The sequence below is a fragment of the Ranitomeya imitator genome, chromosome 1, assembly GCF_032444005.1.
Source record: "Ranitomeya imitator isolate aRanImi1 chromosome 1, aRanImi1.pri, whole genome shotgun sequence".
In the NCBI taxonomy this organism is placed as follows: Eukaryota; Metazoa; Chordata; class Amphibia; order Anura; family Dendrobatidae; genus Ranitomeya; species Ranitomeya imitator.
In genome coordinates, this window is record NC_091282.1 from 90,090,642 (window position 1) to 90,110,980 (window position 20,339).

A 20,339-nucleotide genomic window follows, 5' to 3' on the forward strand; every position below is an offset into this window, starting at 1 on the left:
TATGCTGCTGCCACTCGGAGGACACTAAGTAATACAGAAAGAATATCTCCTCCCCTGCAGTATACACCCTCCTGCTGGCTCCAAGTGAACCAGTTCTTGCTTAGTGTCTGTAGGAGGCACTTGGGTCTGCTTTCAGACCCCACCATTTTTATTTTTCTTTTTTTTCCCTTAACGGAGCGAATGGGGGCGATGATTCCTTTCTAAGTTCCAATATCCCCCGTACCATCAACAGGCGAGAACGCGAAGCGTCCCTCCCCGTACCTTTGCATGCACCGTTGGATGCCAGCCCTGAGCTCACCTTACGGGCGACGGTTCCTTTGCGTTCCGATCTCCCCCCTCCATAGCAGGCGACCACATGGGGGAGCCCTCCATCTACCTCTCCTGGAGCCAGGTGCATAGCCGGAAATGATGTTTATGGCGTCCGTGCAGCCCCCCCCCACTGCATCACCACTGTTATAGCGGATGATAGAAGACGGCAGAAGCTCTCCGCCCCCTTCCTGACTATGGCGATGGTGGATTGAGCACCAGCCCACCGCATCTACCGTGAGTACACCTGCGGGGTCGAGGCACTGGGAGGTCCTGGTGCCTGGAATAAGGGAGGTCCGCATATACCTTAAAGCCCGGGTGAGTGGGTCATGTCGGTCCGCACAAATATCGGCCTCGGCGCTGCAGGCCGCAACCGCAAGCTTAAAATTTAGCTCCCGGCTTATCTCTCGTCCAGGCCGGAACGTTGGCTCCGCCCACCGGCGGTTACCGCCGCCCACTCTCTTTGGCGCTTCTTGTTCTGCGAGAAGCGCCTTCTGTTTCTGATCTCGGCGGCCATCGTTGGACACCCACAGGGCTGATGCTGCAGCGCTGCTCCAGCGTTTTCAATCACTGCTTCAGGGATTAGTGATTTCTGTGGACACATTGCAGACCTCCCCCGGGGACTCAAGACACAGGACCTGGGCAAGCTGCAGAAGCATAGCTTAACCCTTCCCCTGCTAGTAAGTACTCTCCTCAAGGCTACACTATGTCTCAATCAAAGCCTAACAAAAAGTCTGGGAAAACCCACACTGTGATTTTTGCTGCTTGTACCGCTTGTAAGGTATCTCTTCCCCAGGGTCAAAATACTGCGTTATGCTCAGTTTGTGAATCGGTGACTGCTCAGGGACCATCTGTTATTGATACCGAACCCAGTGAGCCTAGTCCCCCTGAGTGGGCTACCTCCCTTACCCGGTCTATGGCATCCCTCGCCAAAGCGTTAGACTCGTTCCGAGACCCTTCCTCTAACCAGGGCACCTTTACGTATAACGCTTCCGATGATCAGAACCCCTTGTACACTAGGGGTCGTACATTACCAAGGAGCTCTCGCTCTTCCAGGTAAAGGACTCCTGCCTTGTCCCCAGTCAATCACCGGGAATCGGGTTCTGAGAGCTCCATTTCTCTCCATTTTAAGGAAATCGTTGAATCTCATAGGATCCGTCCAGATAAACGCTTCACAGGGCAAAAGCCCATGGAGTCAAAATATCCCTTTGCTCCTGATCTAAGAAAAGATTGGTCACAGTCTCCTCTGGTAGATCCTCCAGTATCGCGCCTAGCTACTAAATCTATTTTATCCTCTTCAGAGGGCGCCTCGATTAACCCCTTTCTGACCTCGGATGGGATAGTACGTCCGAGGTCAGAAGCCCCGCTTTGATGCGGGCTCCAGCGGTGAGCCCGCATCGAAGCCGGGACATGTCAGCTGTTTTGAACAGCTGACATGTGCCCGTAATAGGTGCGGGCAGAATCGCGATCTGCCCGCGCCTATTAACTAGTTAAATGCCGCTGTCAAACGCAGACAGCGGCATTTAACTACCGCTTCCGGCCGGGCGGCCGGAAATGATCGCATCGCCGACCCCCGTCACATGATCGGAGGTCGGCAATGCTTCTGAATAGTAACCATAGAGGTCCTTGAGACCTCTATGGTAACTGATCGCCAGTAGCTGTGAGCGCCACCCTGTGGTCAGCGCTCACAGCACACCTGCATTTCTGATACATAGCAGCGAACATCAGATCGCTGCTATGTAGCAGAGGCGATCGCGTTGTGCCTGCTTCTAGCCTCCCATGGAGACTATTGAAGCATGGCAAATGTTAAAAAAAAATGTGAAAAAAAAAAAAAAAAAAAAAGTTTAAATCACCCCCCTTTCGCCCCATTCAAAATAAATCAATAAAAAATCGAACCTACACATATTTGGTATCGCCATGTTCAGAATCGCCCGATCTATCAATAAAAAAAAAGCATTAACCTGATCGCTAAACGGCGTAGCGAGAAAAAATTTGAAACGCCAGTTACGTTTTTTTGGTCACCGCGACATTGAATTAAAATGCAATAACGGGCGAAAATGGAGACGCTACGAGTATCGGAAAATGGCACATTTTTTTTTTTTTTGTTTTTTAGCAAAGTTTGGAATTTTTTTTCACCACTTAGATAAAAAATAACCTAGTCATGTTAGGTGTCTATGAACTCGTAATGACCTGGAGAATCATATTGGCAGGTCAGTTTTAGCATTTAGTGAACCTAGCAAAAAAGCCAAGCAAAAAACAAGTGTGGGATTGCACTTTTTTTGCAATTTCACCGCACTTGGAATTTTTTTCCTGTTTTCTAGTACACGACATGGTAAAACCAATGATGTCGTTCAAAAGTACAACTCGTCCCGCAAAGAATAAGCTCTCACATGGCCAAATTGATGGAAAAATAAAAAAGTTATGGCTCTGGGAAGGAGGGGAGCGAAAAACAAACAAGGAAAAACGGAGAATCCCAAGGTCATGAAGGGGTTAAAGATCCCACCGATCGTCAGATCGACAATATGGCTCATTCAGCTTTTGAAGCCTCAGCAGCCGCACTCTTTCCATCTTTTGCCTCTACGTAGGTGGCTCAGGCTATGACCCATTAAGCTGAGGTCTTGTCTTCAGCTGTTCTGGATACCAATCTTCCCCCAGAGGTAGCAGACCTTGCTACTCAGCCAGAGCTGGGGATTTTCTAGTGACTGCGTCTCTGGATGCCACTTACAGCGCTTCTCAAGCAGCAGCAAACGCCTTCGGAGGTCCTTATGGCTCAGGGACTGGGGTGCGGATTCTGCTTCCAAAAAGTCATTGACTTCCTTACCATATTAGAGCGGTCGCCTTTTTGGCGAAAAACTCGATCAATTAATTTTCGACGCCACTGGAGGGAAGAGTAAATTTCTCCCACAACAGAAACTCTTTCGGCCCTTTTGGAACCAGCAACAGCGGGCTCGGTCCCGTGTTTTTTTTTTGTTTTTTTTTGTGTTTTTTTTTTTGTTCCAACTCAAATTGGTCCTCTACTTCCACATCTTCCGGACCCGGCTGGGCACAACTTAGGGGTAGAGGTCCTCTTACAAACCTTCCCCTTCATGGAGAGGCAGGCATAGGCAGTCAGGATCCAGGGGGTCCAGACCGGGAGATCTCCCACACAATGACTCCCGGTGGTATCCGGAGGACACCCTCAAAGTAGGCGGCCGCCTGCTTTCCTTCACCGACGCCTGGCTCTCGGTCGTTCACGACGAATGGGTCTGCGACCTAGTGTCCTCCAGAAACAAGATAGAATTCTTCTCTCTTCCACCTTTTTTTACTGTCTTCTCCTCCCAGGGCAAAGGCACCAGAGTTTTTTGAAGCCATAAGCTCTCTAAAAGAAGACGGGGTTATTATCCCGCTTCCTCAAAGCGAACGGTTTCAAGGTTTTTATTCAAACCTGTTCATTGTTCCAAAGAAGGACGGTACAGTACGGCCCATACTAAACCTAAAACTGGTGAACAAGTTCATCAGGGTACGACGGTTCTGAATGGAATCGCTTCGTTCTGTCATCGCCTCCATGGAAAAAGGCGAGTTCCTGGCGTCTATAGACATCCAGGACGCGTACCTCCACATTCCAATTTTCCCTTCTCACCAGAGGTTCCTTCGCTTCGCAGTTCAGGAACAGCACTTCTAATTCGTTGCTTTGCCTTACGGCCTAGCCACCGCTCCCTGGGTATTTACCAAGGTCATGGCGGCCGCCGTGGCCATCCTTCACACCCGAGGCGTGGTGGTGCTACCGTATCTAGACGATATCCTCATCAAAGGCCCCTCTTTCCGCGCCTGCAAGGAGGCCGTGAACATCACAATAGATTCTCTTTCTCGCCTGGGTTGGAAGATGAACTTAAAAAAATCTTCCCCAGTACCGGCTCAGCGAATTTCCTTTTCTAGGAATGATGCTGGACTCGTCCCAGGGGTTGGTGCTTCTTCCCCCGGAAAAGATCTCAGCCTTACAACGGGAGGCTCAGAAGCTCTCTCAACCTCGCACTCACTCTCTGCGCTTCAGTATGAGAGTGCTCGGTAGAATGGTAGCAGCCTTGGAGGCGGTTCAATTTGCCCAATTACACCTCCATCCCTTACAGCATGCCCTCCTGGCTGTTTGGGACAGGAACCCGTTCTCCCTCGACCGTCGGTTCTTCCTTCCCCAGCGAGTCAGACAGTCTCTCAGGTGGTGGACATTAAAGTCCTCCCTGAATCAAGGGAAGTCTTTTCTTCCAGTACATTGGCTAGTTGTGACAACAGATGCCAGTCTTTTAGGCTGGGGAGCGGTGTTCTTACATCACACTGCTCAGGGCCGCTGGTCACTTCAGGAATCACGCCTTCCGATCAACATCTTAGAAATTTGGGCAATCAGGTTAGCTCTTCTCCAATTCCATCCCTTCCTGGCGGGTCGTCCCATCGGGATTCAGTCCGACAATGCCACTGCAGTGGCATACATCAACCGACAAGGGGGAACCCGCAGCATGGCAGCCATGAACGAGGTAGACTACATTCTCTGTTGGGCCGAGAAAAACCGCTCAATGATTTCTGCGGTTTACATCCCGGGAGTGGAAAATTGGGAGGCAGATTTCCTCAGTCGTCAAGGCCTCGACTCCGGGGAGTGGTCTCTCCATCCGGAGATCTTCCACCAGATTTGCTGTCGTTGGGGAACTCCGGACGTGTATCTGATGGCCTCACGGCTAAATTCCAAGGTTCCCGACTTCATAGCTCGGTCCCACGATCCAGCAGCCATCGGAGTAGATGCACTCGTACTCCCGTGGCATCATTTTTGGCTTCCGTACATATTTCCCCCGCCCCCCTTAGTCTGGGTTCACATTACATTTTTGGCGTCCGTTAGACGGACTACGTTACACCACGTCATAACGCGGTGTAATGTAGTCCGTTAACACCGCCATTTAGTCCAATGTCGGACGCATCGCTAGCGTGACGGACCCTGGGACGCGGGCTGCAGCGTTTCCAGGTCCGTCACTGCTAGCACAGATGTGTCATCACGCTAGCGCAGATAGAGCTAGCAGATGCTCTATCGGCACGTGCGTTAACAGCAGCCCGTTAACGCATGTGCTGAACGGGCTGCTGTTAAAGCAATGTGAACCTGGCCTTACTGCCGAGAGTCATCAAGATCAGAGCGGAGGGAGTACCTGTAATCCTGATTGCGCCAGATTGGCCGCGCCGGGCGTGGTACGCGGAACTAGTTCAACTAGTCGCCGATGTTGGCGATTACTGAATCACGCAGACCTGCTATCACAGGGCCCCATTTACTACCAGAAATCCGAGGCCCTGTGTTTGACGGCATGGCCGTTGAGTCCTGTGTTCTATCCTAGGCAGGTTTCTCTCCGGAAGCCCTCTCTACCATGATCAGCGCTAGAAAGCCTACGTCTATGCGCATTTATCATCGCACTTGGAAAACCTTCTTTTCCTGGTGCAAGGACTGGGGATGTTCTCCTCTTGAATTTATTTTCCATTCCTTCCATCCTCGAATTTTTACAAACTGGTTTGGACTTGGGTCTCGCCCTTAGTTCTCTCAAGGGGCAGATTTCAGCCCTGTCCGTTCGGTTCCAACGCAGGATTGCCAACAGATTACAAGTGAAGACGTTAATTCAGGGAGTCTCCCATAGGGTGCTGCCCCATAAGATGCCTTTGGAACCATGTGACCTTAATCTGGTCCTCAGTCTTGCAAGAAGCTCCTTTCGAACCTCTACAGGAGGGTTCCCTGTCTTTCTTTCATGGAAGGTTGCCTTTCTGGTTGCGGTCACGTCCATTAGACGAGTCTCAGAGCTGGCGGCTTTGTCTTGTGAAGTTCCGTTCCTGATTTTTAATCAGGATAAGGTGGTTTTGAGAACATCCCCGTCCTTTTTGCCAAAAGTTGTCTCATCCTTTCATCTCAATCAGGAGATTGTCTTACTGTCTCTCTGTCCGGCACCAGTACATCGCATTGAGAAGGCCCTCCACGCACTGGATTTAGTGAGAGCTCTCAAGAGATACGTCTCAAGACGGCGTCCTTCCGCAGGTCAGATTTCCTGTTTATGCTCCCGGAATGGCCAAGGAAGGGGTTTCCTGCTTCCAAGGCGACAATAGCCAAATTGACTCGGTAGGACTCATGAATAGCTGAACGAATCCGAGATCATCCTGTCCCAGCAGGGATTAAGGCTTATTCCACTCGGTCAGTGGGTGCATCTTAGGCCATCCGGCACCAAGCTTCGGCACCACAAGTTTGCAGAGCTGTGACCTGGTCCAGTCTGCATATGTTTACAAAACATTACCATATTCATTCTCAGGCCTCAGCAGATGCAATCGTCGGCAGGCGGCTGTGCTGCATCTGTAATTTGTGGGTACCAGGAGCAATTACAGTTGATTGTTCCCCACCCAGGGACTGCTTTAGGACGTCCCATGGTCCTGTGTCCCCCAATGAGGCGTAGGAGAAACAGGGATTTTTGTGTACTCACCGTAAAATCCTTTTCTCCGAGCCAATCATTGGGGGACACAGCACCCACGCTGTTAGCTTACCGGCTTTGGTTTTCTGTGATGGCTTGGTTTTGACATAGTTCATCCTGGTTAAATGTTAAGCTCCTACTGCTTTGTTACCAAACTGGTTCACTTGGAGCCAGCAGGAGGGTGTATACTGCAGGGGAGGAGCTATTCTTTATATATCACTTAGTGTCCTCCTAGTGGCAGCAGCAGTAACACCCATGGTCCTGTGTCCCCTGATAATTGGCTCGGAGAAAAGGTTTTTACGGTGAGTACACAAAAATCCCTGTTTTCCTGAGACAAGTAGACTTCTGTCTTCGATCTCACCAGGGGGTCCTGCTGGAAGCCAAGAAGAAAGTAAGTAGACTTCTGTCTTCAATCTCACCAGGGGGTCCTGCTGGAAGCCAAGAAGAAAGTAAGGGTACCGTCACACAGTGGCACTTTGATCACTAGGACGGCACGATTCGTGACGTTCCAGCGATATCGTTACGATCTCGCTGTGTCTGATGCGCTACTGCGATCAGGGACCCCGCTGAGAATCGTACGTCGTAGCAGATCGTCTGAAACTTTCTTTCGTCGCTTGATCTCCCGCTGACATCGCTGGATCGGCGTGTGTGACGCCGATTCAGCGATGTCTTCACTGGTAACCAGGGTAAACATCGGGTTACTAAGCGCAGGGCCACGCTTAGTAACCCGATGTTTACCCTGGTTACCAGCGTAAACATAAAAAAAACAAACATTACATACTTACCTTCAGCTGTCTGTCCCCGGCGCTGTGCTTCTCTGCACTCCTCCTGCATCCTGTGTCAGCGCCGGCCAGCCAGAAAGCACAACGGTGACGTCACCGCTCTGCTTTACGGCTGAACGGCGCTGACAGTGCAGAGGAAAGCACAGCGCCGGAGGACAGACACGGAATGTAAGTATGTAATGTTTGTTTTTTTTACGTTTACGCTGGTAACCAGGGTAAACATCGGGTTACTAAGCGCGGCCCTGCACTTAGTAACCCGATGTTTACCCTGGTTACCAGGGGACTTCGGGATCGTTGGTCGCTGGAGAGCTGTCTGTGTGACAGCTCTCCAGCGACCACACAGCGACGCTGCAGCGATCGACATCGTTGTCGTATCGCTGCAGCGTCGTTTCAGTGTGACGGTACCCTAACATTTGACACCTCCTAGCTCTTGGAAGAGAGATGTTAATTACGGCCTGATAGTATCTCTGTGAGAACTTTTACACAAAGGATCTCAAGAGAAAATGATATATTCATTGGGGGCGCAGCCGTGGTCCAATCAAAAAACAAGCAATTAAGATATTAACCTGAGGGGCTGTTCTAGAAACCTGACCTCCAGACCAAAGCTATAAATTAGACCTGAATACCTAAAAACATGTTCACATGTGAGGGCAGCCTGAGACGCTGATGTGTTCCACCAACTCCATTCACCCCCCCTCAGGGAGCAGAAAGCAAACTACCAGTTAGATGATTTCTGCAAGTTTTCTCCTGTTTATTTTTATACTGTTTTGCATAAGTTGTATGTCTTTTTATCATATTTTTATACCTTTTCTTACAGTAAGCACTGAACCTTTTTGTATTAAAGTATAAAACTTTAACAAGTTGAACCTTGAATGTTCCAAAAGAATAGCCTAAGGCGTGTGAGCCTTATGAGTGCTAGACAATATTCTAATTAATATTTCCGGCACTCATCGCCCGTGTGTTCGATAAGTAGTGGCAGCGTGTATGAGCGGGTGTGTGGCCTGGGTCGGTGTGTGATCTATGCTCCCATTACAGCATAGGACAGAGGTTGAATGCTGGACTGAGAGTGAGGAGATAGATTAAACCTTGCAGGGACATCCTAAGTCCCAGGCTGAGAGCGGGCACGTGAGGAATTAGTTACACCACGGAGAAGGGATCCATGACAGTACAAAATACCAAGAACAATCAGTAAGTCTGTTAGCAAATAAAAGCATAACGACTTTATTAGAAGAAATTTGCAAATCTCAGGCAAGTGGCAACGGTGGACAATGATGCATAACCTACATGCACAACTGCGAAAATTGCAAGAAGGGGCGCACGGATACAGGAGAGCAGTTATGCTCCAATGTGTATGCCAGCATTTTTTCAGCCGCACTTTAGCTATATATATATGTGTGTGTGTGTCGATCTTGTTATTTTGTAACCCCCCCTTTTAATGCCTTCAGTCCACAAGGATCGGTAGTTCCACTGCCCCTGTACCAGGTTATACCCACTGTCTCTCAACTTTTGTTTGGCCCAGAGCTTTTGGTATCGCCCGCTTGTATAGTCTGCAGTCACGGCCTATGTTCTGCCAAACAACGGATGTCTTGACCATAGCACATGTATCCCACTCCAGCCAGTGACAACACCTTCATTTTATCGTCAGTGTCCTAAATACCCCAACAGTACAGAAAAAAAGGGACAACCATATTTAAAGTACATTATACAGAGTCCACTATGTAATATGTGATTTCTGGGCCTTGTGAGCCAACGTTGGCCTTACTATATGGGTGCGCTTTACACATGAGCGTCTGGAACACAGAGACATGGAAAATACAAATACTTCAGCTATATTGCCTTCTCCAAGCCAGAATTTGTTAAATTGATTATTTTCAATGTATCAGCTGCGGGCCGGGTGAGCACTGATCACTCCTCACGACGTAACGCTCGCACCTGATACTTAGCTTTCCTGCTTTTACGGAATTTTATCTCGATTTCCAGGTGTCAAACGGAATTTGAAAAAAGAAATCAGGCAGCAAAAGGAAATGAAGCCTCAAGAAAGCGCTTCCATGCCTTCGTGTTGTTCTTGGGTGAACTTTATCTCAACCTGGAGGTAAGACTGCAATTGGAGACCATATCATTAAGAACATCGTGCAGCAAATCCTACAGATCATGGCAGAAAATGCATTTGCTGCAATATATAGATATAATGTAGAGCAGATTATTTGCTTATCGGTGAAAAGAAATAAAATACTAAAACATTAGTATGTACACACAGACACTTTTTTTTAAATCTTTTTGCAAATAAGCAAATAATCAGTATTCTATGATTCAGGTGATTGGATATTAAAACAATGACCGATTGTAATATGCAAATATATTATGTTACATATACTGTGTAGTATGAAATATATCTTTAATAAAAAATATATCACACACATATAATCTGACTCATTTATATACTATGCTACATTCAATGTGTAATATATATATGCTGCATTGTATGTAACATAGTATGTACAGTACAGACCAAAAATTGGGACACACCTTTTCTTTTAAAGATTTTTCTGTATTTTCATGACTGAAAATTGTACATTCCCACTGAAGGCATCAAAACTATGAATTAACACATGTGGCATTATATACTTAACAAAAAGTGTGAAACAACTGATATTATGTCTTACATTCTAGGTTCTTCAAAGTAGCCACCTTTTGCTTTGATGAATGCTTTTCACACTCTTGGCATTCTCTTGATTTGCTTCAAGAGGTAGTCACCGGGAATGGTCTTCCAACAATCTTGAAGGAGTTCCCAGAGATGCTTAGCACTTGTTGGCCCTTTTGCCTTCACTCTGCGGTCCAGCTCACCCCAAACCATCTCGATTGGGTTCAGGTCTGGTGACTGTGGAGGCCAGGTCATCTGGCGTAGCAGCCCATCACTCTCCTTCTTGGTCAAATAGCCCTTACACAGCCTGGAGGTGTGTTTGGGGTCATTGTCCTGTTGAAAAATAAAAGATGTGCCAACTAAACGCAAACCGGATGGAATAGTATGCATTCCTCCTCCATGCTTCACGGTGGGAACCAGGCATGTAGAGTCCATCCGTTCACCTTTTCTGCGTCTCACAAAGACACGGTGGTTGGAACCAAAGATCTCAAATTTGGACTCATAAGACCAAAGCACAGATTTCCACTGGTCTAATGTCCATTCCTTGTGTTCTTTAGCCCAAACAAGTCTCTTCTGCTTGTTGCCTGTCCTTGGCAGTGGTTTCCTAGCAGATATTTTACCATGAAGGCCTGCTGCACAAAGTCTCCTCTTAACAGTTGTTGTAGAGATGTGTCTGCTGCTAGAACTCTGTGTGGCATTGACCTGGTCTCTAATCTGAGCTGCTGTTAACCTGCGATTTCTGAGGCTGGTGACTCGGATAAACGTATCCTCAGAAGCAGAGGTGACTCTTGGTGTTCCTTTCCTGGGGCGGTCCTCATGTGAGCCAGTTTCTTTGTAGCGCTTGATGGTTTTTGCCACTGCACTTGGGGACAATTTCAAAGTTTCCCCAATTTTTCGGACTGACTGGCCTTCTTTTCTTAAAGTAATGATGGCCACTCGTTTTTCTTTACTTAGCTGCTTTTTTCTTGCTAGTACAAATTCTAACAATCTGTTCAGTAGAACTATCAGCTGTGTAGCCACCAGACTTCTGCTCAACACAACAATGGTCCCAACCCCATTTATAAGGCAAGAAATCTCACTTATTAAACCAGACAGGGCACACCTGTGAAGTGAAAACCATTTCCGGTGACTACCTCTTGAAGCTCATCAAGAGAATGCCAAGAGTGTGCAAAGCAGTCATCAAAGCAAAAGCTGGCTACTTTGAAGAACCTAGAATATAAGACATATTTTCAGTTGTTTCACACTTTTTGTTAAGTATATAATTCCACATGTGTTAATTCATGGAATTAATGGCCGCTCCTTCCTCCCCGAAGTCAGTGCCCGATGCCCGCGTACTCCCCTCCGGTCAGCGCTCACACAGGGTTAATGACAGCGTTGACCGTGGTGTAACGCACTCGCTTAACGCTGCTATTAACCCTGTGTGACCAACTTTTTACTATTCATGCTGCCTATGCAGCATGAATAGTAAAAAGATCTAATGTTAAAAATAATTAAAAAAAATAAAAAAGTTATATACTCGCCCTCCGGTGGCCCCCCGGATCAGGAACTGGCCTTTCCCGCTCCTCGCGACTCCCCGGTGACCGCTCCATGTATTGCGGTCTCGCGAGATGATGACGTGCGGTCTCGCGAGACCGCTATGTCATCTCGCGAGACTGCAATGCACTCTTCAGACCGGAGCGCGCGAGAAGCGTCGGTAACCGCTTTGATCCGGGGGCCAACGGAGGGTGAGTATATAACTATTTTTTATTTTAATTCTTTTTTTTTTAACAGGAATATGGTGCCCACATTGTTATAGACTGCGTGGGCTGCGCAATATACAGCGTGGGCTGCGCAGTATACAGCGTGGGCTGCGCAGTATACAGCGTGGGCTGCGCAGTATACAACGTGGGCTGCGCAATATACAACGTGGGCTGCGCAATATACAACGTGGGCTGCGCAATATACAACGTGGGCTGCGCAATATACAACGTGGGCTGCGCAATATACAACGTGGGCTGCGCAATATACAACGTGGGCTGCGCAATATACAGCGTGGACTGCGCAGTATAGAACGTGGGCTGCGCAGTATAGAACGTGGGCTGCGCAGTATAGAACGTGGGCTGCGCAGTATAGAACGTGGGCTGCGCTGTATAGAACGTGGGCTGCGCTGTATAGAACGTGGGCTGCGCAGTATAGAACGTGGGCTGCGCAGTATAGAACGTGGGCTGCGCAGTATAGAACGTGGGCTGCGCAATATACAGTGCTGTGTACTGCGTGGGCTGGGCAGTGTACTGCGTGGGCTGTGCTATACACTACGCATACATATTCTAGAATACCCGATCCGTTTAGAATCTGGCTACCATCTAGTGTGTGTGTGTATGTATGTATGTATGTGTATATATATATATATATATATATATATATATATATATATATATATATATATATATATATATATATATATATATATATATATATATATATATATATACACAGTGCCTACAAGTAGTATTCAACCCCCTGCAGATTTAGCAGGTTTACACATTTGGAATTAACTTGGCATTAATTAACTTGGCATTGTGACATTTGGACTGTAGATCAGCCTGGAAGTGTGAAATGCACTGCAAAAAAAAATAAACAAAGAAATAACATTCTTTTTTGCTGCAGTGCATTTCACACTTCCAGGCTGATCTACAGTCCAAATGTCACAATGCCAAGTTAATTCCAAATGTGTAAACCTGCTAAATCTGCAGGGGGTTGAATACTACTTGTAGGCACTGTATATATATATATATATGTATATATATATATATATATATATATATATATATATATATATATATATATATATATATATATATATATATATATATATATATATATATATATATATATATATATATATATATTGTATGTATGTATGTACACACCTATGCTCTGACTCATTTATATGATATGCTACATTCATTGTGTAATACATATTGCATTGTCTGTAACATTGTATGTGTGTGTGTATACACACATGGTCAGAATTGTTGGTATTCCTTTTGTAATGACAGAAAAACCCACAGTGGTCACAGAAATGATCTCTGTAAATGAACAAATGATAGTCAGACATTGCTTTTCAACCATGCTTCCACAAAATAAAAAAAATAAAAATAAAACTCATGAAATAGTCCTGGACAGAAATGATGTCACCTCTGAAAATAATGTGACAAAAGGGACTTGATAAATCGCGGTGTGTCCACTAATTAGCATCACAGGTGTCTACAATCTTGGAATCAGTGAGTGGCCTGTATATAGGGCTACAGATACTCACTGTGCTGTTTGGTGACATGGTGTGTATCACACCCAACATGGACCAGAGGAAGCGAAGGAAAGAGTTGTCTCAGGAGATTAGAAAGAAAATTATAGACAAACATGTTAAAGGTAAAAGTTATAAGACCATCTCCAAGCAGCTTGATGTTCCTGTGACTACAGCTGCACATATTATTCAGAAATGTAAGATCCCACCACGACAAGGTGTACCCAATGAGGGCAGTACCCGCCTTTAGTAGTGCCCTGTGTTATATACCGTACTTGTAAGATTTACTATTTTTTTTATTTACTTACTACTCAGCATATGTTCATTTTGTTTATATTTTTTATTTTGTTTGTTAAATGGCCGCAGTGTGAATACACACCTATGCATTGTACCAGCATATGGTCCGGCTCTATTAGTTTTGGTTTCGTTCTTTGTACTTTGAGCAAACAGCAGCATGGCTCCCATTTTTGAGTTATTTTGTTATTTTACTTTCCCCGAGCACGTGTCTGATAAGTCCGGACCCAGGTCCTGCTGTGGCCTGATCTATTATCCTGTTTGCTGACACAGGTGAACTAGTTAGGTACCATCCCCACTGGGTACACCTTGTCGTGGTGGGATGGATTTTGCGGTTTATGTTAACTTATTCCCCTATGTTATTCCCTTGCACTACTACTATTTATTTACTTACTACATGATATTTCATTTTATTTTACTCAGGTTTTTAATACTAAATCTCCTGAATCATATAGCGCTGATTATTTGCTTAGCTGTAAAAAATGGAAAAACCTCTTGAGCTTCTAATTTAGGATTTTCCAAGTACTGAGGTGTAATGTTTTCTTCTTATTCTTCTACTAGATAAAAGGTAGCAAGGGCCAGGTGAACAGAGCGGAGATCCTTCAGACTGGCCTGAAGGAGTTGCTGGATGCTTTATTTTCCAATCCTGTAGATGATAATCTCATCTGTGCTGTAAAACTACTGAAGGTAAATCTGAGCCGGACACTACAAGGCCAATAATGTATATGTGCAGTCAGTGGGTCCCGAGGGCACAAGAACGGGCCTGCCGGCTGTCACAGAGCTAGTCCTGGGGTACGGGGCGAGTCTGCACAGGCACCAAAGGTTTAGATTTTGAGCAGCGCACCAGCAGCGCTCCATGAGGCTTGTCTATTACAGAGATTGTCAATGATTAGAATTGCAAAGAAGACACTTTGCAATGTACTTTTTTTTCATTTAAAATCCTCTCCGATATCAAAAAGTAGAAAGATTTTTCATGTCGTAGCTAACAGCTCATTGCCTCAGTTATCGTCCACTTCTGCTTTGACCGGATTCTTAGGCAAGAAGTGTGTGTTCAGACGCTGCGGAGGCAAAGCGGCTACTTGCAGCATTGGAGAGGGGGCAGATCGGGCCAGCAGCTCAGCCATGACACCGGCATGAACACTAATTCTTCAGGAGCACACCACATCCCTGCCAGCAAGTAACTGGGAGGCAGAGGGGCAATGCACTCCTGAAAGGAGAACTCCTCCTCCTCCCATCAAAATTGTTCTCCTCTTAATAGATTGTACTCCTCATATTATACAGGGCTGTGTACTTACAATTGCTCATTTTGCCAGGCAGTGGGATGTGAGCGCCCCTGTAGTCGTTGGGTGCTCGCTCTTCGTCCTCACCTTCTCAGGGAATCTTCAGTGTGCGGGTTTTTCTTTTGCAGTTGACTGGATCTGTTCTAGAAGATGCCTGGAAAGAGAAGGGGCAATATTACATGGATGAAGTGATCCAGAGAATGAAGAATGTGGTTCTGGATTCAGACCGTAGCAGGTTAGAAATTACCGTTACAGTATTGGCTTGTTTCAAGCTCAAAGGGGTTTTCCATTATCAGAAGTCTTTTTCCGCCGGTTGCTGTTTGTTTAAAAAAACAAAAAACAATAAAAAAACTTACTTTACTTGCCCTCCCCAGGTCAAGCGCTGCTTCTCCACCGCTACTCCCTTTAGGTTAGTGTTTGCTGTACTGGTATCACGTCACCAGCGCTGCAGCCGATCAGTGCACTCAGAGGTTCCGAGCAGCTTTTGTCACCAATTTGGGCAGAGCCACTGAGCTGTCAATGTGATATCAGCGCTGCAGACAATTACAATCAGGAGCTGGAGACGGCTCTGGAACCGGGGAGGGTAAGTAAAACAAACTACAGCCCGGGGACAGGGGTTTCCTGAAGCCATAAAACAGGTTAAAGCAGGGTATGTTTATTCTACAAAGTGTACATGTGCAAAATATATAGTATACACGTACGGAATATCCAGGGGTCTCCGCGCCCAAACTTCACAGCTTCATACATGCCTTTGAAGACCCGGACTCAGCCCCCACATTGTTTTCTGTACTCGGCCATGCGTGAATCCAGCGTTGGACCGATTCCTGTAATTGGCCACTCTTTAGGCCATTCACCCATTTGCACGCCTCTTTCCCTGGCAGAATCCAGCTTAGCTGTAGGTATAACCTTTCTCCTTCCCCATGTGAGGCCTGGTTAGGCACATAGGGGGATAACTAAAAGATTTAGGGTCCATCCATGAGGTCACCTTGTCGCTTGTGGATGGTTTATACATTTTCTGATAAAAAATAAAAAAAGTTAACCAAGTACCTCACTTTTGTTTCTTTTTACATGTGTAATGGAATTAATGGAATTTGTGAATTACTAACTAGTTGGATAATTCCTATAATTGACCCTAGATTCACCAACCTTTCCATTGTTCCATTGCCTACTGACTTTAACTATAATTTGTCTCGGTTTACCGATTCTGTGTTTGACCCCGTCTCTGCTGGTTTGATCTGGCTAATTAAACACTCCTGCAATCTTGCTCCACTGGCCAGTAGCTACTCTGTGGACACAACCCAGGGAACTTTTCAGCAAAGACCAATCTCTGTACAGGGTTGAAAGGGTGAACACTGCATTCCCTGGGGCATGTGAAGTGGAGTAGAAGGTCTAGGAAAAGTTGCAAAATGTCCTTGGCCAACTGGACACTAGTGAAATTTCATACCGTTCTAGGCTCTGCGCCGAGGCCCTTACATCCCATATGTCGTTTATACCATTCCTCTTGGTCATGGCTCCCGTTTACCATGGCAGAACATGTTCTTTCCCAGACCAATTATGTGTTTGTGTGTTTTCCTAAATTGCATGTGTCTTCTTTCAGGGACGTAAGACAGATGCTGCTGAAGTTAGTAGAACTTCGATCTAGTAATTGGGGCCGAGTTCATTCAACTTGGACTTTCAAGGAAGCGACTCCTGAAAATGACCCCAATTACTTCATGGTAAGCATCCTCCAGTGAAGCCCTTTCTCTTCGATCTGTTCCTACTGACCAATGATCACACCTGATCTGTAGCGGCCTGGATGGTCTGTTGTGCATTGATGACTTGTTGCTTACTTTATAAGCGCGTACGACTAGCACCCTACAAATGGATGTTTTGTGCACATGAGGTTTGATATGACGACTTTGTTTCCAAGGTTGCCTATACTTGAAATTCCGTGCTTTGAATGACAACATAAGTTAATTTACTTGTAATTGTTTGTTTTTTTTTATTTCGTGGCAGCTGGGTCTTAGCCAGTGGATGTGTCTTCATATTAGTGGGGGGAGGCTCCTGCTGCAACCAGTTTTCTTACAACCAGACACATTATAGTGAGAAGAAATGGCAGCATGGCTGATGTCCTGGCAATTATATTGTCATTTTGGTTATATAACAAAAAAAATGGTATTAAAAAGTTCGTCCTCTATGCAGTAAAGAAATCCAGGAAGTCAGATATCCACTTTGGTGCAAGCACCCCTAGCTGAAAGGTTTTGGTAACTTTAGGAGACCCTGTTGATACTTTCCATAGAGAGCGGTGCCATTACTGCGACAATAGCGCTGGGTCCACCGGTGGTCACCTGACCTTATGTCTTGTGACCGCTGCAGCCAGTCAGCAGCTGCTGATTAGCTGCAGTTTATACTGTCCTGTCCTACTCCGAGAGCAGAGCCGCTACGGGAGGGAACGTATCAACTGTTTTTATTTTCTGCTGGGCACTGGAGTGATTAGGAAAGGGTTGTCCAGCTGTGGAAACCCCTTTTAAGAATCATTGATGATTGTTTTAGTGTTTGTCACTTTAACTTTTGTTTCCTGCCCATTTCCAGAATGAGCCCACCTTTTACACATCTGAGGGGATTCCCTTCACTGCCGCAGACCCAGGTAATTTAGGAGAAGGGATGGAATGTGTCCTTCCCTTATGTGCGGAGTCTTACGTCAGGCATTTACTCTTGTCTTTAGAGTATCAAGAAAAGTACCAGGAGATGCTGGACAGAGAAGACTTTTTCTGTGAAGAACCTGTGACCGATTTGTCCGCTTCTGGAGATGCGTACGTTCTGTTTTCTTACCTTCCATCTTCTCCAGTGTTTTGTAATGAGGTTTTAGTCTCGGTACTGGATATTCCCGTCTATTCACTGACCATTATATTTATTACCATCTGTGAATGACAAATAAGGGTCAGGTGCTCAGCCGACCAGCTTCCCTGCGATGCTATAAAGCAGGAGGATGTCTTTCGAAGACTGTTCAATAACCGTTCCTTTCCTCCCCGGTGCACGTTGGGAGCATCCCCTGACATACACCTTCACTTTACAAGGACCGGTCACCAAATTGTTCACCTTGAACTAGACACACAATTTAATAATGGCTGCAGAGCTGAATAAAACTTCAGTTCAGTTACTTGCTCTCATGCTGACCCTTGGGAATTACAGGCCTGAGGGAGGAGGAGGAGAGTCACAGTCTAAGGAACCAGAATTGCCTCCTTATGATGCAGATGTATGGACTGTAACACTGAGGTTCTCACCAGGCGGAACAGAAACTTCTATCACAAGTGCTGATGATGGTTATTCAGCTCCTTTCACTCCGCTTTCTATTGCAGATGACCGTTCAGCCTTTTTGCTGCTAGTTTACTATTTAGGAGAATATTGAGATTTGTCACAGTGTTACCTCAACAGGCAGATAGCATACTAGTGACAGCTGCCCTTGTGATGCTATGCGGATGCATCATGACACCTGAATATCAGGATGGAGACTGAAGTGAAGAAAGAGGCTTACTTGCATGGAATTAATGGGTATTCCCAGTTCCAAGATTGTATCCGAGTATGTAGTAGGTGTAATAATATTAGCAAATACTTCCAATTAGAAATGTAGTATAGTTCTTCTGATTTGCTCTGTTGCTTACCCCATGTGCAGGGCATTGCAGTAGCTTAGTTATCCATGGTTACGACCACTCACATAGTGACAGTTGTTAGTGATTGGATATGTAAACTCCGGCAATGCCCTGAATATGGGGTAAGCAACATAGTTTATCAGAAGAACTATACTACATTTCTAATTGGAGTTATTTGCTAATATTATTTTTGCACATACTACATATTGGGAAAGGATCTTAGATATGGAAATACCCCTTTAAGTATACCCAGTATATAAGAGACTTGCCAAACAGGGAAGGGGAAGGGGTGCAAGATGGTAAAAATAATTTCACTGGACTGTTTTTTTTTTTTTCCCAACAAGTGGAATTTAAATGAAGAAAAAAAAAGCTATATCAGCACCCAGGCACTATGGTGGATATGCTTTCAGGAGGCGTCCAGGCTTTCCCAGAGCATACCCCACAGCTGTTTGCAAATTATAAGCACCAATTCAATAGATTTTGCCTTGTTCCACAATTTCGTTGAAGTACAGAGTTTGGGCTTTCAAGAGCCGCCAATGTCGCCCCTGTATTAGATTGCACCTGCAGTAAGCCAGTTTGTCCAGGAGGTGGTAGCAGAGTCCTCCACCATGCTTTGCTTTATTATTACACCTCTTGTCTTTTTCCCCCGTTCAGGTTCCTTGATGATTTAGGCGATGACGAAATGGACCCAGAAATGCAAGAAGCGTACGAGAAGTTCTGCTTGGAGTCAGAACACAAGAGAGCGCAGTGAATCCATGGACATAGTAATCCCACTATGGCAAGTGCAGTACGCCGTTCAGCACACGGGGCAGACGTATCTTTCTTGCACCAAAATTAATTACATTCAAGATTCTCTCAGACCTAGAAATTTATGCAAACCTTTTTTGTTTAAGTGAATGCCAAAAAGTGTAACACGCTGATACCCTGTAAGTTATATCGACATTTGTGTAAATATACTATAGTTTCATTTCTGTTCCGTTAAAAGAACAGTGTGGTTATTATTATTATTTTTGGGTTTTTTTTGGACTGCATTTAAAAAAAAAAAAAAAAAAAAGAGAGAAAAAGCTTAAATCCAATGGCACATTGTGATGAAACCTTCTCCTAAATCGATCGGCCCGTTCTACAGTTGCATTTCTTTCATTACGGCTAACCTGGAGAACTAGGCCGCTCATCCGACCAGGTAATATGCATGGCTTATAACAAGACCAGTCAGTATTCCTCCACAAACGCCCGACCGTGAGCCTCGCTCAGCCATTTCCGGAAAGTTTTCAGCTATGTTTTTCTGTACTTGACCTAGAACCTTTACAAATAAAAGGCAATTTATTTTTACCATAATTCCCCCCCTGTATGTTCAGGATGTTCATACACTCGTGCTCTGTGTTGTGAAAGGAGGCATACAGCCAAGAGATGGTGGAAGGGGACAGGGTTGTGTGTGGGGCTCGGGGATCGATGAAAGGGAAATTGTGTCTAAATGATTTCACACGTCCATCATTACTGAATATACAGGTCCAGGCAGGCAGAAATGTACTTACCTTACCTCCAGTGATTACTATTGGAATTAGGGCATGAAGGTCTCTTCCCCTCCCCCCCATACTCTCAGGAGAGCGCCATTTCCAGGGTTTTAACATTTTTAAGCAAGCCACATGCCCTTTACAGTCAGTACGTAGAC

The 20,339-nt window shown here is 45.7% G+C and overlaps 1 protein-coding gene across 1 annotated transcript in view; it reads left to right on the forward strand.

Moving 5' to 3' along the window:
• The window catches only part of PAIP1 (poly(A) binding protein interacting protein 1), a 44,974-nt gene extending 24,969 nt beyond the window's left edge, over positions 1–20,005 (forward strand). Inside the window, exons 5-11 of the mRNA XM_069748693.1 lie at positions 9,524–9,635; positions 14,323–14,448; positions 15,170–15,276; positions 16,639–16,756; positions 17,613–17,667; positions 17,746–17,833; positions 19,325–20,005. Coding sequence (XP_069604794.1) covers positions 9,524–9,635; positions 14,323–14,448; positions 15,170–15,276; positions 16,639–16,756; positions 17,613–17,667; positions 17,746–17,833; positions 19,325–19,421 — 703 coding nt within the window. The 3' untranslated portion in view covers positions 19,422–20,005. The remainder of the gene's footprint in view (positions 1–9,523; positions 9,636–14,322; positions 14,449–15,169; positions 15,277–16,638; positions 16,757–17,612; positions 17,668–17,745; positions 17,834–19,324) is intronic.
• Positions 20,006–20,339: the final 334 nt, after the last annotated feature.